The 25,609-nt window shown below is 39.5% G+C and overlaps 1 protein-coding gene across 4 annotated transcripts in view; it reads right to left on the bottom strand.

Moving 5' to 3' along the window:
• The window catches only part of FYN (FYN proto-oncogene, Src family tyrosine kinase), a 190,140-nt gene that overhangs the window by 20,866 nt on the left and 143,665 nt on the right, over positions 1–25,609 (bottom strand). For 2 of the 4 annotated variants that reach the window (XM_048844778.2, XM_048844777.2), the window contains 7 exons: positions 21,752–21,850; positions 20,445–20,548; positions 14,820–14,969; positions 9,622–9,786; positions 5,650–5,829; positions 927–1,003; positions 671–824 (listed from right to left, as the gene is read on the bottom strand). In XM_048844778.2, the coding sequence (XP_048700735.1) occupies positions 671–824; positions 927–1,003; positions 5,650–5,829; positions 9,622–9,786; positions 14,820–14,969; positions 20,445–20,548; positions 21,752–21,850 (929 nt within the window). Of the gene's footprint in view, positions 1–670; positions 825–926; positions 1,004–5,649; positions 5,830–9,024; positions 9,181–9,621; positions 9,787–14,819; positions 14,970–20,444; positions 20,549–21,751; positions 21,851–25,609 lie in introns of all 4 variants that reach the window. The other 2 variants (XM_048844780.2, XM_048844779.2) reach the window with 2 other exon arrangements.

The following is a 25,609-nucleotide window of genomic DNA, read 5'->3' on the forward strand; positions in this document are numbered from 1 at the left end:
AAACTTACCATCTCAAAGAGTATTGTATATCAGTGGTTGCTCATGCCCAGCAATCTGTGTGGCAGTGGAGAACGGTTTTCATATTAAAACCCCCCCTAAAAGTTCCCAAAGAAAATACTGTTCTCAGAAACACACAGATGTATTAAAGAACAAGTACTTGATTAAAGTAACTTCCTCCAAAATGGACTAAAAACCAAGAAAAATGAAGTACAGCCCAGCAATATTTACCATGGTTAGTGCATATAGGAAGAAAAAATAATTTCATTAGAATATGTATATGAACGTATGCCTCAGCTTACACATATATATGTTGCTTAGTGCTGTAGTGTTGTTGTTCTTCAGCTTTCCTTGTGAAGATGGCGGGAGACGGGGTGGGGAGGGGAGGAGTTCTCTGTCAGGGCACTTGGATATTATTTTCAGTTGAGGGCTGGCCAGAATTAGCTAGAGAAGTCACAGTTAAGCAATTATACATTCCTCCTCTCCTGGGCTTTATGTACTACCTCAGCAAAGCTCCCAGCCCTCTATCAGGATTAGGAATTAAAACATGGGTTAATATTTTTTATAGAAGGTTAAATCCTGAACTTGAAGCAACCTCTTGGTATTTTAGCATGTTTTTTTCTTCATCTGTTTCAAAAACCATATTCAAGGTTACATTTGCTACTGCTCCCACCTTGTCTCGCTGTGTATTCGTTGTCTTCAATCAATCTTGCTAATCCAAAATCAGCAATCTTGCATATTAGGCCATTCCCCACCAGGATATTTGCGGATCGCAGGTCTCTGTGTATATAATTCATGCGCTCAATGTAAGCCATCCCTCCAGCAACCTGTTAGAAGCACAGGTCTCAATAGGCGTGATTTAAAAATGAAGTCCTACACAGTTGCGGTACAAAACACACTCAGCTACTTGCTTATAAATTAAGACATACCTGTGCTGCCATGTCCACTAAATTCGGTAACTTTAAGGCTCTTCCTTCTCCATCTTTTAAGAAGTCTAGCAAACTCCCTGCAAATGCAAAAGTTAACACTGAAGAGTCACTTTAAGAAAACAAGGTTATTAATGAGGAGGGAGGGATTCCATTTAGTAAACAGTATTTAAGAGCAATATTTTTGGTTGAAATGACACCATGTCAAGGTTCCAGAATTAGGGGAATATTTCAAAAACAGGGCAACTCCCACTTACAGATACATATATTCTCAGAATTGATTTGTAATTAATGCTACTGCTGCTTTACTATATTCTCCTATATATTTGTGGAAGATTATGTAACTAGACAAAAAAAAAGGAACAAAAACCCCATTGTCATGGGTGGCGGGTATCAAAGGCCGGAGTAGGCTGAGCTTCCCCAACCAGCTCTGTGTGGCTCTGCCTAGGCTCTGCCCCCAGACCCTCTCCTGCTTCTTGTGGTGCTCTGCTACAGGTCTTCCCCCTGGCCCGGGCCCTGGGGGAAGACTCTGGGTGGCTGGAGTTGGTGCTCGCGCCGCCTGCTTGGCGCTCCAGGGCTGGACGGGTGTGTGTGTGAGTGTGAGAGAGAGAGAGAGAGAGAGAGAGAGCGAGCATGAGCTGGTGGCCGGAGATGAGGTGGGGCAGTGGGCTCTGGTGGGGGAAGGAGGCAGGAGTGGCGGGGCCTCGGGCAGAAGGGGCAGGCCAGGTGCTAGCCTCCCCAAGCCCCCGGTTCACATGCCACCCGTGCCAGTTGTTTTAAATTTTCCCTGAATGTTACTGACAAAATACATATGTCTAACTTTTCATGTATCTGCTAATATTCTTTTGAACAACACTGCTCTCTAAAAGCCTGATTTAGCTGAAAACATCCACACAATTCCAAGATAGCAAGGATAGTAAGAGGCCAATACGGCTCCTTTAGCAGCTCTTTAGTGACCTGAAAATCAAAAAGGAATCCCAGAGGCATGGACATGAGGATCCTGGAGATGAATACAATGGCTGCATAGATGGTGTCAACAGGAGAGCTGCTGCTTTCTTGGCCATAGGATGCTGTTCCAGGAGGGAGGACTGTTGGGAAGAGATGCGGTCCACCTGAGAGCATCTGCACACCCTGACGTGGCAACAGAGTGAGGAGGGCTTTTCGTCACGTTCAAAGGAGGCAAGTTGACAAAAGCCCCCAGAAAGGTTTTTAAAAAGGTGACCATAACATAGGACTAAACATTGGGAGAGAAATAGAAACTTCAATAGGGGTCATCAGAGAAACCCTGAGAAATTGAAGAATTGGTCTGAAATCAAAAAGATGAAATTCAGTGAAGACAAATGCAAAGTATTACACTTAAGAAGAAAAAAAATCAAATGCACAAATATAAAATGAGGAATAACTAGTTAGGCAGTAGTACTGCTGAAAAAGATCTGGGGTGTTTTGTGGATAACAAATTGAATGAGAGTCAACAACATGATGCAGTTGTAAAAAAGGCTAATATCCCGAGGTGTATTAACAAGAGTGTCATATGTAAAACACAGCAAGTAATTGTCCCACTCTACTAGGCACTGGTGAGGCCTCAGTTGGAGTACTGTCTCCTGTTCTGGGATTCACAGTTTAAGAAAGTTGTGGACAAACTAGAGAATGTCCAGAGGAGAGCAAACGTGATAAAAGGTTTAGACCTATGAAGAAAGGTTAAATTTTTTTTGGCATGGTTAGTCTTGAGAAAAGAAGTCTGACAGGGGGACCTGATAAACAGTTTTCAAACACGTTAATGGCTGTTACAAAGAGGACAGTGATCAGATGTTCTCCATGTCCACTGGAGGTAAGACAGCTTAATCTGAAGCAACGGAGAGTTAGGTTAGATATTGGGAAAAACTTTCTAACTATAAGGATAGTTAAGTTCTGGAATAAGCTTCCAAGGGAGGTTGTGGAATCCTCCCAATTGAAGTTTTAAAGAACAGGTTACACAAATACCTGTCAGGGATGCTCTAGGTATACTTGGCCCTGCCTCAGTGTGGGGGGCTGTACTACATGACCTCTCAAGATCCCTTCCAGCTTTACATTTCTATTCTAAGCCATGCAATGCCTGGAAAAAGTCTCAGATCCTAGCTCAGCCTATTTCAAGAGAAAGGTCAGACTGCAGCCTAACAAGCCTACAAACCTAGCATTCACAGAGGCTAATTTTCCTTAGAAGATAGAAATCAACAGCGCATCTTTTTAAAGTAATATATAATAAGACATTACATTTAAAAGACTGAATTATGCACTTGTTGAAGACAAAACCGAGGGTTGAGCAGAGGAAGGACTAGAGATAGTGGTTAAAGCAGATTGAGACAGGAGAGGGAGCTCACACTGTACCTGCTAAATTGTCTGGGAGTGCTGCTTACTCAAGCCAGGGGAGAAAGTGGGAGTGTGACACAGAGCCCTATTGGTGCCAACTGGCAAAGGGATCACTGTTCTTTACAAGCTACTCCTGTTTCAGGCCTGACACATTCACTGCACCAAATATGCTTTCATGGTATTTATCTATAAAGGGTGGCATGTGAGGTCTCTACTGAGAGCTTATAAATTATGGATAATGGTTGAGTGATATATATATGGGTAATATTTATGGAATAATATAACTATACTGAAAATTATGCCCCCTATGGTCTTGGAGTGAAAGTGAGTCATCAAAGAATCATATGTCTCAGTGATGGCCCATTCATGTGCGAGGGAAGGCGTCATCCCTCTCTGGCTGGCCAATAATGTAATGTATTGCTTGGTTTTCTAGCTTTGCAACCAACACAGAAAAGTCAATGGAAAACCATCAAAGAAACTATAAACACTGAAACCACTTGGCAGTGAAAAGGAATGAGGAGACACTGAGGGGGAATCACCCTGTCTGTGAATATAGACAAAAAACTGATTCAGTGTATCATAGGGGAAGAAAGACACTCTGAATCCATTCACTGAGGAGATATCTTGATGAGCGGACGTGCTTCATGAAACACTGTTAGCCTCATGGAGCTAGGACCCAAATGCTGCAGAAGACTGAACTACAGGGTGAGAATCTACTTTATTAGTTATTTACTTTTCCTATTAATAAGTGTACGCCCTAGTTCATGTTTTAATGATTTTGTTTTGTATGTAACCGGTTGTTTCCATCACTCACACTTGTGTCTATTTGAATCTCCATTCTCTCAAATAAATTGCCTTTTGTTTTCCTATAATTGAACTCAAGTGCTGCGTGTGACACAGAATGGTGGGCTAAGCTGGTAAACTAGGGTACATTGTTCCTCTGGGAACAGAAGTCCTGGGATCTCTGTGTGTATCCAGTGATCAGAAGCTGAATACCCCAGGGGGACACTTTGAAAGGATCCTGGGCAGGGGCACATCTATTGTCAACTCTCTTGCAGGAGCAGGGAGAACCACGTCTCCCTGCTCCTGCACTTTAACCCCTGAATAGGGATGGGAAACTGTCTTTGTTTAAAAGTATTAAAGTAAAGACATTATTTAATAAATATAGGGAGAGAACAGAAGATTAGGAGCTTCCCCCTGGTTAAATCTTCAACCAAAGGTCCAGAATGATACAGTCAAAACTGATGGAAAGTCTGAGGCAAAAAAGGCTTCATCTTTCAGAAACATTTCTAGATCAGAGAGCGTTTTTAAGAAAAGCACGTGCTTGGCACTGAGCCTTTAATCATAATATGCAAGTTAGACAATGCTCGGATGCCTCTGAGGAGAGAGAGAGAGGGACACCTGCCAGGAAAATAAAAATCAACTCCAAATAGATTAAAAGAAACCACTAAATTGTAAAAAGTATCCTCCATTGTACAACTAAATTCCCTTTAGAACTTGTTCCTTTATTTGGTTCATTTACTTTTCTAAAACAAATGCATCTTTTGGTCTTCCCCTCAACACTGGTGCAACATTTGACTGACAAGCTAGCTAAAAATTTTCCTTAGTTCATTTTACTAGATTGTTGTCATAATTAAGTAGATAAAAGTGTATGATATATGGAGCAGCCTGAAAATTAAAGCGGTCTTCTGAGGGCAGTGTGTGTCCTAAAAGGCTCAGCACTGCCAAAAGGGGGGAAAAAATCTCAGACTGACAACATGAACAAGAGATTCAATATGAACACTCTGGTGCCGTGTAGAGTTAGGATTTCCTGAAGCAATATACAATATAGTTCCGCGGTAGAACTTTTGAAATTCCTGTTATCAAGGAGGATAAGATGCCATTATAACTGGAACACTTATGCTGTACTTGCCTGCTTAATTTTTTTTCAAACTGTGTGTGACTTGTACAGAAACCATATAAACATTTTCAATTGTTGGGGCCCAATTCAGACCTGGGGTAATAATCTGTGCCTACTTATGCCCAGGACTGAATTTGACCCAACATTCTTTACACTGTGTACGCACGCACACCCACCCACCCACAGTGCTTGAACATACAAAAAGCCTTAAAAGAAAAGGAGTACTTGGGGCACCTTAGAGACTAGCAAATTTATTTGAGCATAAGCTTTCGTGAGCTACACCTCACTTCATCGGATGCATCGGGTACATCCGATGAAGTGAGCTGTAGCTCACTAAAGCTTATGCTCAAATAAATTTGTTAGTCTCTAAGGTGCCACAAGTACTCCTTTTCTTTTTGTGGATACAGACTAACACTGCTGTGACTCTGAAACAAAAAGACTTGCTACTCATAAGGACCAAGGTCAGAAGCACTATTTCACCTTTATTCATGTACTCTGTGACAATATAGATCGGCTCTTCAGACACCACAGCATAAAGCTGGACTAGCTTGTCATGCTTTAGCTTCTTCATGATTTGAGCTTCCTCTAGGAAGGATTCTGGGGACATTGTGCCAGGCTTCAGAGTCTTTATTGCCACTTTAGTATTTCCATTCCATGTACCTACAACCAATCAATAGATATTTTGTTAAGTTAAACATCCTTCTGTCTGGAAAAGAAAACTAACACCTAATTTAAGTGCAGAGTAATTTACAAGGACACCAATATTATTTTTATTTTTAAAACTGCTTTACTTTTTTTTGCTCTTTATTGTTTACATTTCTTCCTATCAATTTAGTTTTTTCGTTATGGCAAAATATTACTTTTCATCTTCATTACAAATACAGGGCCTGATCTCTCCATTCGTACTCAGGCTCTGACATCAGTGGAAGGTTTGCCTAAATACGGAATTCAGGATTGAGCTCCTGATGTTGAAATTAACACTTATTTTCCTGCTTATATAGGAGAATTTCAGTGATGTCAGTACAGCTTCAGGAATAGGGCTGGCTAGTTCACTACTGCTACATACATTGTCAGAAATAGATACTGACAGAAACTAGTCTGTTACACAGAATCCTTGTAATTACAGGAGTCAGCAAGGAAGGAAACAAAGGCAAATGCTTAATTTTTTTAAATGCGGAAATTAGTGGTGCAGGCTCTCCAGACTTGTTCTGCACTGAACACTGACTGTGAAAGTGGCACCATGGGGTTCCATGAGCATTGTGTCTCAATAATTTCACATAAAATTTGATCCCTTTATAGAGCTGTTTTTGTGCCTTATTGACAACACCAACACCAAACGACTTAGGTAGACAATTATGCTGGGTGACATTCACTGTGTGTGTGTGGGCAGCAAAAGACCTACATGCTATTTAAGTCCCACTTAAACCTTCAAAATAGGGCATAAGTAGGACTGATGTGGTGCTGGTATTTTGTTGGGGGTGAATTTTACCCACAATCAGTAAGTAGCAGTGATCAGTCCAAGTGAGTAGTATGAACAACCCAAAGGCGAAAATGTTTGCACATAGTGTTTGCACAATTATGACTAAATTAGTAAAAATCAAAGCCTGCTTATGTTCAATTTGAAAAAAAAAAAAAAGCGTGTGTGGGGGAAGACTGCTGAGTTTTTGAAATAAATTGTTCTCTCTAATTGACCAAACTCTTCTTTTTAGTAATCCTGGCTCAGCAGAGTAGCACGTCTCAGTTGCACCTTAGCTGCACTTGTAATATACCACAGATAAGGTAGTGAAATGCAAGCTGGAAAGAATACTGCTCGACTTTTAGATTTCAGGGAGAATGTTGCAGGGTTGGCAGAAAACTTTACCATCTGTAAAACGGAATGCATTTTATATGGAGTCATTGAGAAACAGAACCACACAGTGCCATTTCCAGAGTCACTTTGCGGAATAACAGCACATTTTAAAACACCATGAACATGTATATTAAGGATGAAATCCTGGCCCCATGGAAGTCAATGGATGTTTTGCCATTTATATCAATGAAGCCAGGATTTCACTCCAACTTCAAGCAAAATTAATTGCACGTTATCTATTTACTCTTGACTTATTAAACTATCCCAATGTTCATTCTATCAACCTTTAGGATATGCATGGTTTGTGATTCCACTGTAAAAATATTTTATCTTCTGTAAATTTCTCCATTTTAAAAAAAATCAAAATAAGGTTTTAGGGATTTTTAAACAACCTTTTTACTAAAATGTTCATGGAAATAGTTATAATTTTTTGTTACTACGATTCGGTATTTTTATCTGCTATTGAAACCACTGCTAGCACCACCACTTCTATTACTGGAGATCTGCTTCTGTACAGTATTTTGTCTATAGCTGGCTGGCTACTATTAAAACACATTATGAATGGCAAAACCTGAGTAATTTTTTTTTAGCATTTAACCAGCTCTAATTTTGTGCTGCTTCAGGGTCTATCAGAGATTATTACTTCCTCGTTATTATAGACCTATTATTTTTCTTAATTGTGCTTGCATTTCTTTCTGTCTGCTAGCTGCACTGTTCAAAACTATGACTGCAGTAATGTATATTTAAGTACTTGTATTTGGGACACTTATTATATTTGCTGCTGAAGTTAATTCTAACTATTTAAATCTATGACATACAGAGCCATTCACTGAGAAGTAGCAGAAACTTGCAGGAAAGTTTCCCCTTACAAATTTTCCTATTTATTTTCAGTCATAGATTGATGTAAGTTCCTATGGACATTAATGTGTCCTTTGTATCATAAGTCATTAGTAATTTTGTTACCCAAAGCATTTAAACAAAGGGTCAGATTCACTGGTCCACTCTGGCTGTTTTGCGCCATTCCCACAATGCAAAGCAGCTGCAAAGTCCCAATTTAACCAACTCGTTGAGCTGGATTTACTGCTGCTTTGTGTCACTGCAGCAGCACAAAATAGCTAGCCCACACTGGTCCTACTGGCCCATGATTCTTAGGTAATATTATTGCTAATGATGATGACGTCTTAACATACCGGAAATCTTTTTTACTGATTTTGATAGGGCTGTGTAGAGTATAATTTACTGCAAAAACTAACTCACTACTTATACAATAGTGGTGGTGTTTTATTTTGGTGCTGCTAAGTATAAAAATATTTTTTAAATTATTATTTTATAATTAATACAAATTGAAGACCAGGTAAAGGGGATTAACTGGGCAAGTGGCAGGAGCAGGGGCACAGACACTGAATTTACAACTTGCAAGAATCCCTTGGTTTCAAAGCAGTGGCCCAGCTGCTCAGGTCATGACTTTGTCCTCCCAATCCCCAGATTTCTTTACTCAGGAGTTATAAATTGCAAACTAAACTAGCGAAGTGAATGGATGGGAAAGCTATCCTGGCAAAGTCAGCTATCCCCATATTCACTCTTATTTTTAAAACAAGGTAAGTGGCTATTTTAGGGCCTGATCCTCTAAACACTTCCCTGTGTGAGGAACTTTACACATGTGTGTGTTTTCAGGGTCAGCTGCCTAATTAACAGTTGTGCTTTACACATTCAGTATTACTTCTACTTCATTATCTAACTTAGTTATTTAGTCATGAGTAAATTTAAAGCAATTAATAAAATTTAAAGTAATAAACCCCTCATACCAGTGAATGTGAAGGGAAGAAAGCGAACACAATGTTTGCCATAGGGTGATCATAACAATCAGTCTGATCACATCAACAGACACAGGGTAATATTTCAAACAATTTGATTGTTTTTCTTAAAAATCTCTATTCAAAAGGTTTATTTCTTTTAAGATGGCCTTAAAAGATCCATCCAAAAACAAAACATATTCTCTGCCTTACCACGCCACACTTCAGCGAAACACCCCTGACCAAGCTTCTGTTCCAGAAATAATGAATCACGTGCAACTTCCCATGCATCTTTAGCCAATCCGACGGTTTGTGGAGTATGATTCGAAGCAATCACAGTTAAGTTAAAACACAAACCATCAGCTTTTTCTATAGGAAAGGAAATTAATAAAAAATACTTATAATCCAAAATTATGCATGCATTGAGAAAGATGGAAGGTGATTTGTCCTTCAGTTCCATGTTAAGTTTTTGCAAACACTCACATTTGAAACTGAAGGTAGGGAGTTTATGCCAGCTTGCTAAAAGACCCTTTGTATAATTAAGATTAGAACGTGAGCTTTGATGCATTATTAAGGCTAGGGTAATTTGTCAAAACTGAAACCTTGTAAAGGAGCATATGATATCAGCTTTCTTTTGCCATAAATTACTTCAGATGTTTGAAACTAAAAATGTTCAAAGTCAGAGATGTGTCTAAGACGTTTTTCCAAATTTTTTTTTTTTGGTCTGGCCACATAACATTTTGAATTCCACCTTCCACCTTGTAATTCCCAAACAGGAAGACTATTTTAGAATAATAGTTCACTCCATACCCATCCATACTTCCCCAAACTGCCCATTTCCCAGTCTCTTGATCAACTGTAGGGATTCTCGTGGAATTTCCCAGACATCTTTGGTTTTGACAGACAGATCAGTAAGTCTTGGCATTCCTTTATGACAGGGGACTACTAAGCGGCAGCAAAGACCCGCAGCTCTCTCTGACGGAGCAGAAATGCAGCAAACAGCAAAGAGGAAAGAAAAAAGTTTGACACATGAAACAAAAACAGTAAGCATAAAAACAGTGCTACTCACAACAGCTGTTAGTAGCATAACAAAGCATCTTTGAAGGTTAGAAATTGAACACTGAAACATATTCACTTGAGACAGAACAGGAAATATTTTAGTACCTGCTTCTAGACTCTTGAACTGAAGCTGACTGCCAATTGTTTTCTTACTTGAGGTAATGCCCTGGTATACTAACTCAGGATTTGTTCCTAATACTGCAATAATGCATGTTCATAATTAATTGGTGCAGTACAGATGAATATATTTATTTAAAAATACCCAATGGTAACCCATAAACTGGTTTACTTATACATTTCACATGAAATTGAATTACAAAAAAATTAGTAAAGATTGTTTCCGTTTTTCTGAAAACCACTGAATGACAAAAAATTGGCAGGCACTTTATGGCATTGTAGGTTTTTGTATTGCATTCAGCTCTGTGTGATGGCCACCATATTGGCATACACACCAGAGACTGAACTATGAACCTCTCTAGACCTACAAGCATGAGCTATTATAGCTTCAACTAAAGCTCTGTGGACAGAGGCTGTAACAACCCATATGCTCTGTAGATCAACAGAGAGGAGGACCTGTAACACCCACCTAGTGGTAGGTTACATCTGCTCCTTTTTGGACAGATTTCAGAGTAACAACCGTGTTGTTCGCAAAAAGAAAAGGAGTACTTGTGGCACCTTAGAGACTAACCAATTTATTTGAGCATGAGCTTTCGTGAGCTACAGCTCACTTCATCGGATGCATACCGTGGAAACTGCAGCAGACTTTATATATACACAGAGAATATGAAATAATACCTCCTCCCACCCACTGTCCTGCTGGTAATAGCTTATCTAAAGTGATCATCAGGTGGGCCATTTCCAGCACAAATCCAGGTTTTCTCACCCTCCACCCCCCCACACAAATTCACTCTCCTGCTGGTGATAGCCTGGATTTGTGCAGGAAATGGCCCAGCTTCATTATCATGCACATTGTGTAAAGAGTTGTCACTTTGGATGGGCTATCACCAGCAGGAGAGTGAATTTGTGGGGGGGGGGGGTGAGAAAACCTGGATTTGTGCTGGAAATGGCCCACCTGATGATCACTTTAGATAAGCTATTACCAGCAGGACAGTGGGTGGGAGGAGGTATTATTTCATATTCTCTGTGTATATATAAAGTCTGCTGCAGTTTCCACGGTATGCATCCGATGAAGTGAGCTGTAGCTCACGAAAGCTCATGCTCAAATAAATTGGTTAGTCTCTAAGGTGCCACAAGTACTCATTTTCTTTTTTGGACAGACTAACACTACTCCTCATTGTAAACCTCACTGAAAACTGACTAGCAGCAGACAGGATTGGAACAGAAATGACTCCAATTCATACAATTTTAGGCTCCCCATTCTATTATTAATAATCATTATGATTTATATATTGCTGTAAAGGCACATTGCACTTCCAAAAACCAATCGGACAAGAAGGCTCCCTGCCCAGATTACGTTTGCACTTTAACACAGAGACAACAGAACAGGGCAAGGCGGTAGATCACTATTAAACTTAAATTTTCATTCACTTTTGCGACATTCCCTTCTAGGCAGATGAGAAGTTTGTGACCAGAATGAAATGGGAGGGGTAGAGGCAAAACAAAGCTCTGCCTTCCCAGCTGAAATGTCATGGGATAACAGGAGCTCTCTTTAGGTAGCTGAAGTGGTTTTGTAGAAAGTGAAAGGAGAAGGTTTGCTAAAAGAGGTACAAACTGTCAAAGACTGCAAATCAGGGAACCTGAGCCAGCAAGTCAGTCTGTTTGTTTGGAAGCACCTCCACTGGGAAGGTTAGAACTATGGCTACTCAATGAGTGTTTCTTTAGATGTTTGGAAGCCTCTGCATGAGCTTGGGTGGCTGCAACAGGGAATTTAGAGATCTCATGGTCTTCTGCTCTCCTTTAAGAGAGAGGAACCCATCAATGCCGGCATCAAAGACATATTTGCTGCTCCAAGGAAATGGACACTGAATGCCTAAGAATAGACCAGACCTACTTTTTCATGAATAGCCCATCACTCCTAACCTTATGGGATGGGTGACTGGAATTCAAGTGCCATGTTATTGGAAAGTCTGGCTGACTTCAGACCATCCTGAGTAAGAGCCGGTATTATCTTAGTACCTTTGATCCCTTAGGTTTATCCATGAAACTCAAGATACTGTACCAGAGATGAGAAGAAATGCCTTGGATCTAAGGGTCCAAGTATTTATCGTTGTTTAGTGTAAAATCACCTTGAGCATAAGTTATAACCACTCTCTTGGGTAGGCCCATCAGGAAGAAGGAAGAAGAGAAAGCAGGGCAGGGCAGAAATATGGCACACAGAAAACAGAGCATGGATATAACGTACAGAAAAAACCATGGAAGTTTTTAAAAACATGTACTGTTCAAAAATCTTTCATAAAATACATTTGAGTCACTTATGAAAAGCTAAGACAAGAATTTTCTTAAAAATATATGCTTCTATTTTAAAATATGCCTATTGAAAGGTATGTTCACCTTTTACATAAATATTAGTTAACCTGTTCAGAGCTTAGGCCTTTAAGTTGTAAGTATTGTATATACAATTTGAAGCTAATCATGGAAGATAAAACAATGCATCTTGCATTTCTGGCTAGAGGAAAAAGGTACAATTTCATTAATTATTATACAAGGAAAAACTGTTGAAGGACAGAGGAAATATAACCTCCCTCCCAAACGAAGTACTGCAGGAGTCATTGTCTTTACTTCTTCTTTTTTTCCTTTTTTTGAATCAGCCATTAAGTATTTCATATAAATAAAATATGGAGAGTGCTGTACATCTAACACTCAGTGGGAAAATGTAGGCAATATAGTATATATAAACGTATAAGGGAGTATGAGTAGACATTTTGGGTAAATTATTTCTCTCTCTGTCTTTAATGACACTTTCAGGCAGTCAAAAATTACACTCCTTGCTCCACTAGTAATACTTTGCTGTAATATGCTGTATGTCAGCAGTTGCTAACGCAGAGTAAATTCAGGCACTAAAACGTGAGAATTAATTTCAGCAGCTCTGTTGGCTTACAAATGTAACTTTGGCAAAAACCTTTACCACAATAAAATATTACCTTTAATAAGTTCTGCATCAATCCCATGTAACATTTTTGGCCAAGTCAACTCGGAGTGCTTTAAACTGGTTTCTTCAGTTGCTTGTTAGTACTATTAATTTTGTCAATGTCAAAAGGTTGTGCAGGGTGTGGAATGATTATATGCTTTTTGATTAAAGTGCATGATGCTGAAACAAGCCAATTAAGAGTAATTTAGAGAAGTATGCGGCTCACTTTTGTGCCTTGTGCCAACTAAGCGGTGGCCCTTCCCAATTATTATCCATCCTGCCCATGCCTGAGTGTCACACATTTGATATTGGGGGAAACAGATTCTTTCTGTATTAAAAGCGTGGCATAGCCTGAGAGGGATAGATAATGAGGTATGAGAGCCTCTCTCCTTGCTGAATTAAATCCAGTCTAGGATCTAGGTGTCCAGAAAGTTGTTGCTATCTAACATCTGTCAGATGGCCTGTGTAAAATGAGTTTGTGGTCTCAATCCACTTTCCATTAAAAAAGTGGTGACAAAACACAATGCATCACCACAATGAATTAATTAGCAGAGGCATGTTGGAAGTTTTGCCTGTGGGTCAAAGACTGAATGGGCATGGAGACTGTACTATTTTCCCACCCCAGTGCTCAGGCACAGTGGAAGGGCTGTGTGGGGAAGGCTGCACTACAACTGTTCATGAGCTACCTGGTCTGCAGCTAAACAGAGGACTTGTGCCCTAAATACACACAAACATCTAGAGTATGATATTCAAAAGGGCTCCATATTGGCTCCACTCTGCTTCTAAGGGCCTGTCTACCCAAACAATTAATTTGCAGCAAGCTGGGGAATGAATCTACACCACACTAGCCTGCCAAGGACTAACTGTCCACCTGCACCCTGCTGACATGCATTAACAGCCCATGAGTTCCCTCTGATCTAATCCTCTTTGAAATGGGACTAGATCAAAGTGCACTAACAAACTTGTTATGCGCATCAGCCCTGGACAGACAGTTTGCAGCACATGGGGTGGATTCACATCCCAGTTTGCTATGAACTAAATGTTTGTGTAGACAAGCCCTCAGCCAGTGGGAATTTTAACATTGATTTCAATAAGAGAAGAGCTAGGCCAGTGCTGAGTACTTCTGAAAAAAAGTGAACCCTTATTAATTTTTTCTACAAAAAGAAAAGTATTTACCTTTAAAAATATTGAATTAGCATTACGTGCAGTAGCAACATGGGTTAAAGCCAATCAGCAAATAAAGCAAAAGTGATGAAATGGGAAGTGGCTAAATTACAAAGGGAGTCAAAACGTCAGATCTGAATGACCCCGTGCTCTTATAGATTCTGAATCAAAATGCTGATCTGAATTTTGCTGTTGACCACTAACTCAATTATGGATATGAATTTTGTTATTCAAGTTCATCTGTAGTCTAAACCCTGGTAATTGCAAAATTATTTTTGTTCAGAGAACAAGATGTATCCAATGCAAGTAACTGACTTTAAAAAATAATGATTGAAATGCCATGTACCACAGGAATTAGTTGGATAATTGTATCACTAGGAAGTTCCCCATAAGCCTGTCCCATAGTTGTACAGTTCACAAAGTACGTAGCTTAGAAGAGTGCACAAATGCACTTTGAGTATTTTAGAAAGAAAAAATAAACAGGAGAACAAATGAAATTTCACTGTCAATGTACCCTATGAAGGGTGTGTAAAACTGCTTATAAATAATGGGAAAGGGATAATAAAGATGCACTGCAGTGAATGAGACACTTAATAAAAAGACTCCTTAGGACATCTTACGGTGAGAGGAGAGCTCAACAGCAAACATTTTTGTTTTGCAACAGCTGAGGGTATCAGATATTTATCTGCAAAGTTACCTGAATAATGCTGAACTAGCTGCTGAAGTGTTTCAAACTGTGCCCTAGTTGTGATATAATATCCGCCACTGTCAAGTTTACGAATCTTATAATGTTTGACATGGTCTCCTTTCATATCATCCCAATCACGAATAGACAGGGAATAGGCACCTGTTCAAAGTAAGGAGAAAAAAAAGTATAAGCCGTCGTTTTTAGACAATTTAAAAAAAGTGTCAGTCACTTATTATTAGACTAAAAAGACAATGCACAGAAATAGTAAATATTGTACTTTAAATAAGAATGGGTGAGCCTAACAAAATTACAGTGAGTGCCATTAAAATCTTAGGCCCAGATTCTCATTTACACAAAGTCCCCTTTACACTGGTCTAGCAGAAATGAGGGGGCCTTTGTGTAAATGAGAATTTATGCCTTAACATTTACTGGTTGAGGTTGTTAAATTTACTTTTCCGATTTTAAGTGTCTCTGGATACCCGCATGGCCCCACAGTATGCCAACATTTTTATGGCTGACTTAGAACAACACTTCCTCAGCTCTCGTCCCCTAATGCCCCTACTCTACTTGCGCTACATTGATGACAACTTCATCATCTGGACCCATAGAAAAGAAGCCCTTGAGGAATTCCATCATGATTTCAACAATTTCCATCCCACCATCAACCTCAGCCTGGTCCAGTCCACACAAGAGATCCACTTCCTGGACACTACGGTGCTAATAAGCGATGGTCACATAAACACCACCATATACGGGAAACCTACTGACCACTATGCCTACCTACATACCTCCAGCTTTCATCCAGACCACACCACACGATCCATTGTCTACAGCCAAGCTCTACGATACAACCGCATTTGCTCCAACCCCACAGAGAGAGACAAAACACCTACAAGATCTCTATCAAGCATTCTTACAACTACAATACCCACCTGTGAAAGTGAAGAAACAGATTGACAGAGCCAGAAGAGTACCCAGAAGTCACCTACTACAGGACAGGCCCAACAAAGAAAATAACAGAACGCCACTAGCCATCACCTTCAGCCCCCAACTAAAACCTCTCTAACGCATCATCAAGGATCTACAACCTATCCTGAAGGACGACTCAACACTCTCACAGATCTTGGGAGACAGGCCAGTCCTTGCTTACAGACAGCCCCCTAACCTGAAGCAAATACTCACAAGCAACCACACACCACACAACAGAACCACTAACCCAGGAACCTATCCTTGCAACAAAGCCTGTTGCCAACTGTGTCCACATATCTATTCAGGGGACACCATCATAGGGCCTAATCACATCAGCCACGCTATCAGAGGCTCGTTCACCTGCACATCTACCAATGTAATATATGCCATCATGTGCCGGTAATGCCCCTCTGCCATGTACATTGGTCAAACTGGACAGTCTCTACGTAAAATAATAAATGAACACAAATCAGACTTCAAGAATTATAACATTCAAAAACCAGCCGGAGAACACTTCAATCTCTTTGGTCACTCGATTACAGACCTAAAAGTGGCAATTCTTCAAAAAAACCCCCAAAAAAACAAAAAAACAAAACAACACTTCAAAACCAGACTCCAACGAGAGACTGCTAAATTGGAATTAATTTGCAAACTGGATACAATTAACTTAGGCTTGAATAAAGACTAGGAGTGGATGGGTCATTACACAAAGTAAAACTATTTCCCCATGTTTATTCCCCTCCCTCCCCCCGCAATGTTCCTCAGATGTTCTTGTCAACTGCTGGAAATGGCCCACCTTGATTATCACTACTAAAGGTTTTTGCCCCCCGCTCTCCTGCTGGTAATATCTCACCTTAAGTGATCACTCTTGTTACAGTGTGTATGGTAACACCCATTGTTCCATGTTCTCTATGTATATAAATCTCCCCACTGTATTTTCCACTGAATGCATCCGATGAAGTGAGCTGTAGCTCACGAAAGCTTATGCTCAAATAAATTTGTTAGTCTCTAAGGTGCCACAAGTACTCCTTTTCTTTTTGCGAATACAGACTAACACGGCTGCTACTCTGAAAACTGCAAATACTGTGATTTAGGTAAATGGCAAAATATGGTAAATGTCGAAATTTTCATGGTACCGGCTGGAGATAGTGATTTTATAGTTACATAGTGCTTTTCATCCAGAAGAATCTTGAATTGCTTTTCAAACATTAACAACCAAATAATAAACTTTAAATGCAGCAATCACTTTGTCCACTACTAAAGTGCAGCCATCCTGGAGAGAGAAAACATGGCAACAGACTATCCATCAAGCAGCGACACAGACCTGCAAGAATGATGCCCATTGAACATGTCTCTCCAAATCCACGGTAGGACTCTAGGTATTAGAGAGACTGGAAAGCAGGCATACAAATCTGTCTTCTTCCTTATCAGAGGTGACAATATATCCTACAGCATGAAGCAGTTTTCTGACTAAAAGATTTGTGACTTCAAAACTGAAAGAGCTGAGATGTATCTTTATTCAAAGCTTAAAAGGAGACTGTGTCCCCACAGAATTGATTCAAGCTCATGAGAAACTGTCATAAGCTCTATTATTCTGGTGCCATTTTTCCTATTCATAAACAAAGATGCAACCAGGAATATGCTGGTGAAAGTTGCCCTTTTCTATAGTTTCAGTCCGCCCAATACATGGGATTGGTCACTACAGCCTCCAGGCTTCAGGAAAAACAATCCTGATTGTACCTTTTGTGACAACCTATACACAGGGCCGGCTCCAGCCACCAGCGTTCCAAGCAGGTGCTTGGGGTGGCAGTTCGAAAGGGGTGGCAATGCCTCTGGCCGCAGTGGGAAATCGGCGGCAGCTCCTCTGTTCTGCCCACTGCAGCGGCAAATCGGCAGCAGCTTCTTCCTTTCGCTGTCTGCAGCGGCAGTTTTTTTTCACTGCTTGGGGCAGCCAAAACTGTAGAGCTGGCCCTGCCTATACATTACCTCCTTTCAGCAGTATCACTGGCGAAACGATGCTTAAAAGCAGCTATGCAACCAGCTTTTCTGCTGGAAAGTATCTCCCTAGGTCCAACTTGGAGACAACTGCAAGGAGGAGTCAGATATAGAATTTAAAAATTCTTTGGTCATATTGGATTGCAACAGACTTCCCATGAGCTATTCACCACAGATTTGAGCTCCAGTGAGCAAGACCCTCGTAGGGCAAGTCCGTACTGCAAAGAAAAACTTGTGGTGCCGAGTCTCAGAGCCCAGATCAATTGGCTTAGGCGGAGGGGCTAAAAATAGCAGTGTAGACATTCCCGCTCAGGCTGGAGCCTGGCCTCAGAGACTCTTCCCTATCACTGCGTTTTGAGAACGTCAACAGTGCTATTTTTAGCTCTGCAGTCCGAGCTAATTGACTTGGGCTCTGGGACTTGGTACAACAGGCTTTTCTTTGCAGTGTAGACACACCCTGAACCTGCTGCAAGAACTCTCAAACTCCTGTTGTTCATCCTTTAGGATTAGGAAAAACACCACCCGGAAAACTGCCGATGTTTATATACATTTGATTCTGTTTTGTAAGAGAGGGAGACATACTCAGGAGGAGAGAAAGATTTTTGTTAGCATGGAGCAAAAATTGCACATTTAGGAGCTTATTTTCCTGAAGAGATTTCCCGATTGAGATAAATACATCTCTACAAGTTGAGTTCAGAGATTCTTTTTAAAAACAGTTTGGGGGCCGGAGGAATAAACCTGCTCTCAAGCTATGCTTTGTATTGACATTTTTACATCGAAGTCCTACTCATGTAAGCTTTCCAGGCGTAGTTCTTTACCTAGATATCTAGGCTTTTGTAGGACTTGCACTCCTGGCAACAGCTGTATTTTCCTTAGTCACGCTCACTATCTGATTAGTATTTTAGATTCTTTAGAAAAATGTAAACATAGCCTTAGGCTCCAGTCCTGCAATTGGATCTGTGTGTGCAGCCCCTTGTGTAGCCCCACTGACCTCAGATCAAATGGAAGGACTGGAGAATCTTCATGTATTTCATTGTTCAATAACCTACAGTTTACTTACTAACTGTGCCATAAGGGACAAATACACACATAGATGTATGGATAAATATTGCATATACACAAACATACAACTTTAAAAAAAAACCCAAAACACATAAAATAAACAGCACGGAGGAGGGGAGAACGATCATATAGGCAAGTAGTGATGACATGTCTGGGGAGTCAGGCATTGAAAGGATGAGATGACAGGTTTGATTTATTTATTTTCAAAGTGGGGGAGTGGGAAAGCTTGACCAAAGAGGGTTAAACTCACTGCTGAAGTCAAACTTAGTACTTTTAACACGATCCTGGCTGATTCATAGATTTTAAGACCAGAAAAGACCATTATGATCATTTTGTCTGACCATTATAACATAGGCCACAGATTTTCAGTGATTCCTACATCAAGTCCATAACTTCTCATTGAGCTAGAGTGCTTTTAGAAAATTTTGATTTAAAGACTCCAAGAGATGGAGAATCCACCATCCAATATGTTTTATTCTTTGATCTGAATGGCAAGTTGGCTATATTTTCTCTTTCATCTTCCCTGAGATGCTCCATGCATGAGTTGGGAAATAGCAATGTTGACAACGGACATGAAATTAAATAAAACACCACAAAACCCCCGCATTTCCAACGGAAGCCTGTCCTGTTGCTGTAGAAAGCCTCAGCAAAGTCATGCAGCAAAGAAAATGAGGTTAATATTATAAGTACATCCTTGATGGTTTACCCCCATGTTAAGGTGTTTTTGTTTCTCCTAGAAAGCTCTATGAGCAAAAACGGATTCAGCTAAGGGAAATAGTGTGGACGTTCTGAAAAACCATCACTCTGCAAACAAGGTCAAATAACTGTTGTTCAGAACTATACATAAATCTACTCCTGAAGGGTAGAAACATGCTTATAACAGTCAAGTTTTCAAACTGTAGCGTAGGGTGTCATGCTCTCCATATTTTAATCAGGAGTCAGTGACATAGAAAGTCTAGAAGCTATATGGCCATAGAGACTATGAAGACTGTGCTTTGACTCTGGTTGCTACGCTACGGGCACTTGTATCTGGCTGCTACACGAAGGGCAAGCTGCAGGGTAATAGCATGGGAAGCTATCCTTTTGAAGCAACAGAATATCAACTCTGACATTCCATTTGGAATTAGGGGCTCTGAAGGAATGATTTGGCACTTGCACCTGAATTATTAAACAGTATGTATCATATAATGAGAGGTCAGATTGGAAAATATGAATGGTACTACTCTTCTAAGTCCTGTCAACAACCTTAGCTCCACCCATTCATGACGTCAACTCTTCACACAATGCTCCTTCTTTTCACATGCTTTTGAAATACTTGAATTTAAAATGGTTAAAAAAAATTCTGTGACACTAGTATTCTAAAGAGATGAAGAAAGTATGGAGAAACATTACCCCCCCCCAAAACCCCTTACTTATATTCTTCCGAGAAGCTGAGATTTGGTCATTTTAATTGTACAGAAATAAATAATGGTTTTCACTGAATTGAGTTGTAGTGATCACTGCAGTCTGACTAGATGATATCATTCTATCTTGCTGATTTGTCATAACCATGAGCTACAATTTCTATCTTACACATACCATTAATATTTATAGAACTGGCCATTTTACCTTTGGTGGTTTCACTTTCACGGATAAGGAAGGTACCTCGTGGGTTTCCAAATGACAACAGCTGTCTCTCAGCATCTTTTCGGCCAAGTTTGCCAAAGTACCACCTTAAAAACATAAGAGGAGGTAAGAAAAATGCTGGATAGGATGCTCAGTAGGGTCACTTGACTTGCAAAGCTCCAAAATAGTAGATCATTGAAGAAAACTACAGATCCCTCTATTCTGTCCACTGTGGTCCTCATACTTTAGGCTTTACCCTGGAACACAAGTGACAGGTAGTGTATAGAAAGTCTGAAAGAAGTAGCCGGTCTTTGGGTTTAGAAGGGTAATCAACATCCACCTCAAGCCTCTGGCAAGTGCGGATATCCAGTGCTTGCCAGAATTTTTACCATTGCATATAGTGGATAGAATGAATGAAAAACAAGTTGAGCATATTTTAAAAATGTGCTGCCACTGGAAAGAGAGCTGCAATCAGACTGACTTCTGAGTCAACAGTATATTTTACATTTTGTTTTAAATTGCAGTATAACAGTTTATTCACCTGTGGCTTCTTGATTATATACCCATTTTATCAATGGCCAATTTTTCCTCTTGCACCAGAGCTAAAAATACTGAATAGAAGGACCAGATACAACCTAAGAGAGTAAAATTTTTTCATGATTCTGTAAGTTTTTATGCTCTCAGTGTCATTGTGCTAGATTCATTTCTTTGTTCTTAGCACCCAATAATGTAAATTTGTTCGAAATCAAACAACTCATTAAAATAAGGCAATTTCACAATATAACTTTTATGCTTGGTGTTTCAAACACGGATTGCTCTAATGGCACAACATGCTGATTATGAGATAAATATAGGTCTAAAATGAAGCTCATGGGCTCTTAAAGTGACAGTCCACAGAGGCTATAGCCCCTTCAAACGATGCTTTATTGCCTGCTGCAGACTCTGTGGGCCATCATCCCACATTAAAAATAATAGTTGGTACAATCTGTCCTGTTTCATGTAAATTACTTGTTCTTGAGGCACTGGCAAGTTAGTTTGGGCAACTCTAGTCTAAAGCAAGAAACTGGCTAGTACAACAGAACAAGGTCTGCTTCATTTGCTGTGGTTTCTTCCTTTTTGTTTTGACATTGAAAAATGGCTCAGTTTCTGCTCCCTTTGTTACTAATTAACTAATTATTTATCAGTGCAGCTGAAAACTGAAATAAAAATGATGTAAGTCACTTGAAAATCACTACAATCAATCCACTCAAATTCTCAAATCTCCTTCAATTACAGTGTTAATATCTCTTTAAAACGAAAAGAAAACATACTCCTCTGCTTGGATGGAGTCGACTGGAGCCACATAATTACTGGGAATGTAACCAGTTTCTCCTGTTGTCAAGGAACGTGCCTCCCACCAGTCTCCTTCCCTGAAGGAATAGAGGTGAGAAAGTCCGAGTGAAAAATAGAGTTGCAAAGCAAATTATTTGACTGTTAAAGCATGAAGCTGTAGGTAATGCTAAGAATTAATAAAAACTCACACTTTTATCATACAGACGTTTTGGAAAGAGAATGTGGTACCATTTTAAGCCAAATTAAGACATGTACCCGTATGCACCTATTTACAATTTTTTTTAAATTGGTGATCAGAAGTATAGGTTTTCCAAATTCAGCACAGTGGCATAAATGGCTATTTATTTCCACTCCAATCACCCGCAGTAAGGGCTGAGTTTGACTTGGAGTGTTGAATAATTGGTGCAGGGCCAATTTTCAAATACAGGTTCTTGTGAGGGCCCTGAAACAAAATACCAGATCCAAACTTTTGGGAAAGTTTGAGTCACGTCCATCTCTAACCTTACTAGGACATCCACACCTTAAGCGGGATGCATCTGATGGATACTCAAGAATGTAACAAGGCCATTTACTTGCCTTGTTACCAGTCTGCAGCTTGGGATAGCCTCTGAAAATTGGGGTCTGTGTTGCTTCTCCTGGTCACCAACAAAAGCTATTTTAAATAATAAATGATTTGGCTACATTTTCAAATCATTGTGCAAGCCACTTCTCCCAAACCTTTCAAAAGAAAGAAAAAAGGGCCATCTCAGTACAGTGACTGCCCCCTCCCACACACATACACAACTTCAGTTTATGTCAATAATAGGCAGATATATAAAATAAAGACAAGAGATTGTCCTTAGAAGAAAATCTGCTGTAATGAAATGCAATAGCTTTAGAAAATGTTTATTTCTCAGCTTTTTACAGGATGAGATGATTCATGGTTTAGTGGTCTGAATACAACGCTGGGAGCCAGATACCCCTGACTTCTAATTCCATCTCGAGTGTGGACTACAGGGGGATTGAATTGCAGAGCTCACCAAAGCACTGTGCTCTAATTGCCCTGTGTGGACACTGCTGGTTTGACCTAAAAGGTACCTAGTTTGCATTAACATAGCCCACTTTCAAATAGTACTATGTTATCACAAAGTAGGTACCTTTTCGTTAGCATCAGCAGTGTCCACTTGGGGCAGTACATCTCAACACTCTACAATCCTCACTCCTGTAGTTCACTCCGGCACACTGTTGCCAAGCTAAAGACTCCGCTTTGTGGCTTTGGATAGTTTATAAATTCTGTCTCTATTTCCTAATCTGTAAAATGGAGATTTAATTAAGTTATACAGAATTATCAAATGTGAACTAAAAATCTTAAAGCTTCCAATAAGCAAACAGGAACTACAGAAATCAGATATGGGCAATGCTGTTTTGAACAAGCATTTACATTATACGACGATGAACTATCTTAAAACTTCCTATTTCTCTGTGAGCTAGTTTCTGAGAGAACTTCTAAAATGCTTCATAAGATAGCTCAGAAAACAGCTGAACTTAGTCAAACAGGAGATGTTCTTTTTCATCTGTTGAGCTATTGATTTGTAATCTTAAAAAAAATAATCCACATTCTGTTATTCATTTTATGAGTGTGATTCCCCCCCACCCCCCGGGTCTGTTTGCAGGAGGTTTCAGGCAATCTCATCCGTAACACAACCTTTATTCTAGAAATTTTGGTTAACACCATCTAACGTGGGTACCTAAAATAATGCATCTAAATAAAAGTAGGTGGTTTTCAGGAGTTGTTGAGCGCACACAGATATTACTGACTTCATAGAAGCTGTGGGTGTTCAGCACCTCTGAAAACTGGGCCACTTCTGTTTATGTGCCTAACTTTAGGCAGTCAAAGTTTGAAAATCTTGTCCTTTGTGTCCATATAAAATATTTTTGGGAGATAAAATGTTTTTGTTAATAAATACAATTAAAATCCTCTATGAAATCTCTGTTTCTATTATTGCACAACAGAGATGTATTAGTTATTATTTTTTATTTCCAATGTATTATTGCATATAAATTCCACTAGGTGGAGGTATTTTATCGTATCCATAAATACTACATACTGTATGTCATAAAATGTTCCAAAAGAGAAAAACATAAATCTTTCTCAATGTGCTGGTGAGGAGGGGAATTAAATTACATTTGGTATCAACTTATATCAAATCCAACATTAATTTTAGGGATCCATGAAATAGCTTAGATAAAGTTTATAACTGATCTGAACTTTCACCCAGAAGATTAACCAAACCTGAACCTCTTTTAGATTGAAAAAGAAAACTGTTCAATTGAAAACAAAACAAACTCATTTTTGTGCACCTGTGTGCTTCATGATTCCAAGTAGCACCAGAAGAGCACAAAAGAGGCTTATCTTGTATTATATCCAGCCTGAAAGGAACATTAAAAAAGTATGAATTCTCACAACAAAGCCTGTTCTTGTAAGGTTTCCATCCTGATTTTCAACATTCCAGGAGTGTGGTTAGGTATTGGAGGTTCTGACTACGTAGGCCCAATCCTGATGGTTACTGAGCACCCACAGCTCCTAAGGCAGTCAACGGGTAGCTGATTTTCTTTCTAGAAAACCTTCCTCCACACAATATGTACCAACATCAAAATGCATGCATTGCTACCATTCATGTGTGGGTGGAATCTGTTCTTTTTCTCTGTCCTTACAATGATTCCAAATATAGCTTACTGTGAGCTCCCATTGACTTCATTAAGTGGAATGTTTAAGGAATTTATAATAGACTGGATTTTTTGTGTGTTTCAAGCAGTGATATAGCTTGCGGCAAGGCTTCAAGGCTAGGATAACACCAGGCAATGTAAAAAAAGTGGATAATATAAAAATTGTGTGTCAGATTTTTTTTTTTTGCAATTGCTAATTTAGAAGTGGAGATGTTTTCAAACTGCTGTTCTCTTTACAAGTCTTAACTGAGGCTTCTGTACTTTCATCTACATCAAAGCTCTCCAGCTGCACAGTTTCATGAAATATTTCACAGAACTACCTGACTCTCTTCATTTTTAATGGACGCTGGGCCAAACTGAGCCCAGAAGTTATTCTATTAAAGTTGATGGAGTTACATCAGGGATGAATTTAGCCCACTGTCATAAAACAGAACGTGATACTGCTTTTGTCCCTTACTGGATACTTTTTATTTCATTATGATAGTAACATTGCCCACAACACGTAAAGCTTTCTACAAGTTATTCCAATATAGGATTCACAGTAAATTGCCAGCACCGTAATTTTTTAGAAGCAGATTTTAACCCCCAAATGAGTAGCTTTTCATGGACAGTAGCTAAAATTTATTTTAAGAAAGTGCAGTTCTACAATATGACTGTAGAAATGGTGTATTACTCAACAGATCTGCTCCCTGTGCATATTCAGAGTTATAGTAGCCTCTTACTGTGTGACAAAAATATTATTGCTTTTTACTCCCATTGGCACACAGAGCGGGACTGTATTCCTTCTTGTGAATCAAGTTTTATTTTCTTTCAAATTAAACTTCCATGTTAAATATTGAAGATAATGGAATTGCAGAGGTGTGAACATGGGCCTGGTTTGGCTTGCAGCACTTTTATTATTGGTGGTGATGCACAGAAGCTTGTGCTCTCAGTTCCAAGATTGAATTTGCTGTGAATTCTAAATTCCATTAGCTACTGAAATCATTGAAAGAGGCTCTCACCATGGAACCTCACGATGCCACTTTTCAAAGAAAAATTGCAGTGCTGAAAATTTCCCCCCATAATAAAGTTTGTAAAAAGCAGCGGAAGACAAGCACAAGACCTAAAAAGCATATTTCTTGAATCTGACA

Source organism: Caretta caretta, chromosome 3 (assembly GCF_965140235.1).
Source record: "Caretta caretta isolate rCarCar2 chromosome 3, rCarCar1.hap1, whole genome shotgun sequence".
Classification (NCBI taxonomy): Eukaryota; Metazoa; Chordata; order Testudines; family Cheloniidae; genus Caretta; species Caretta caretta.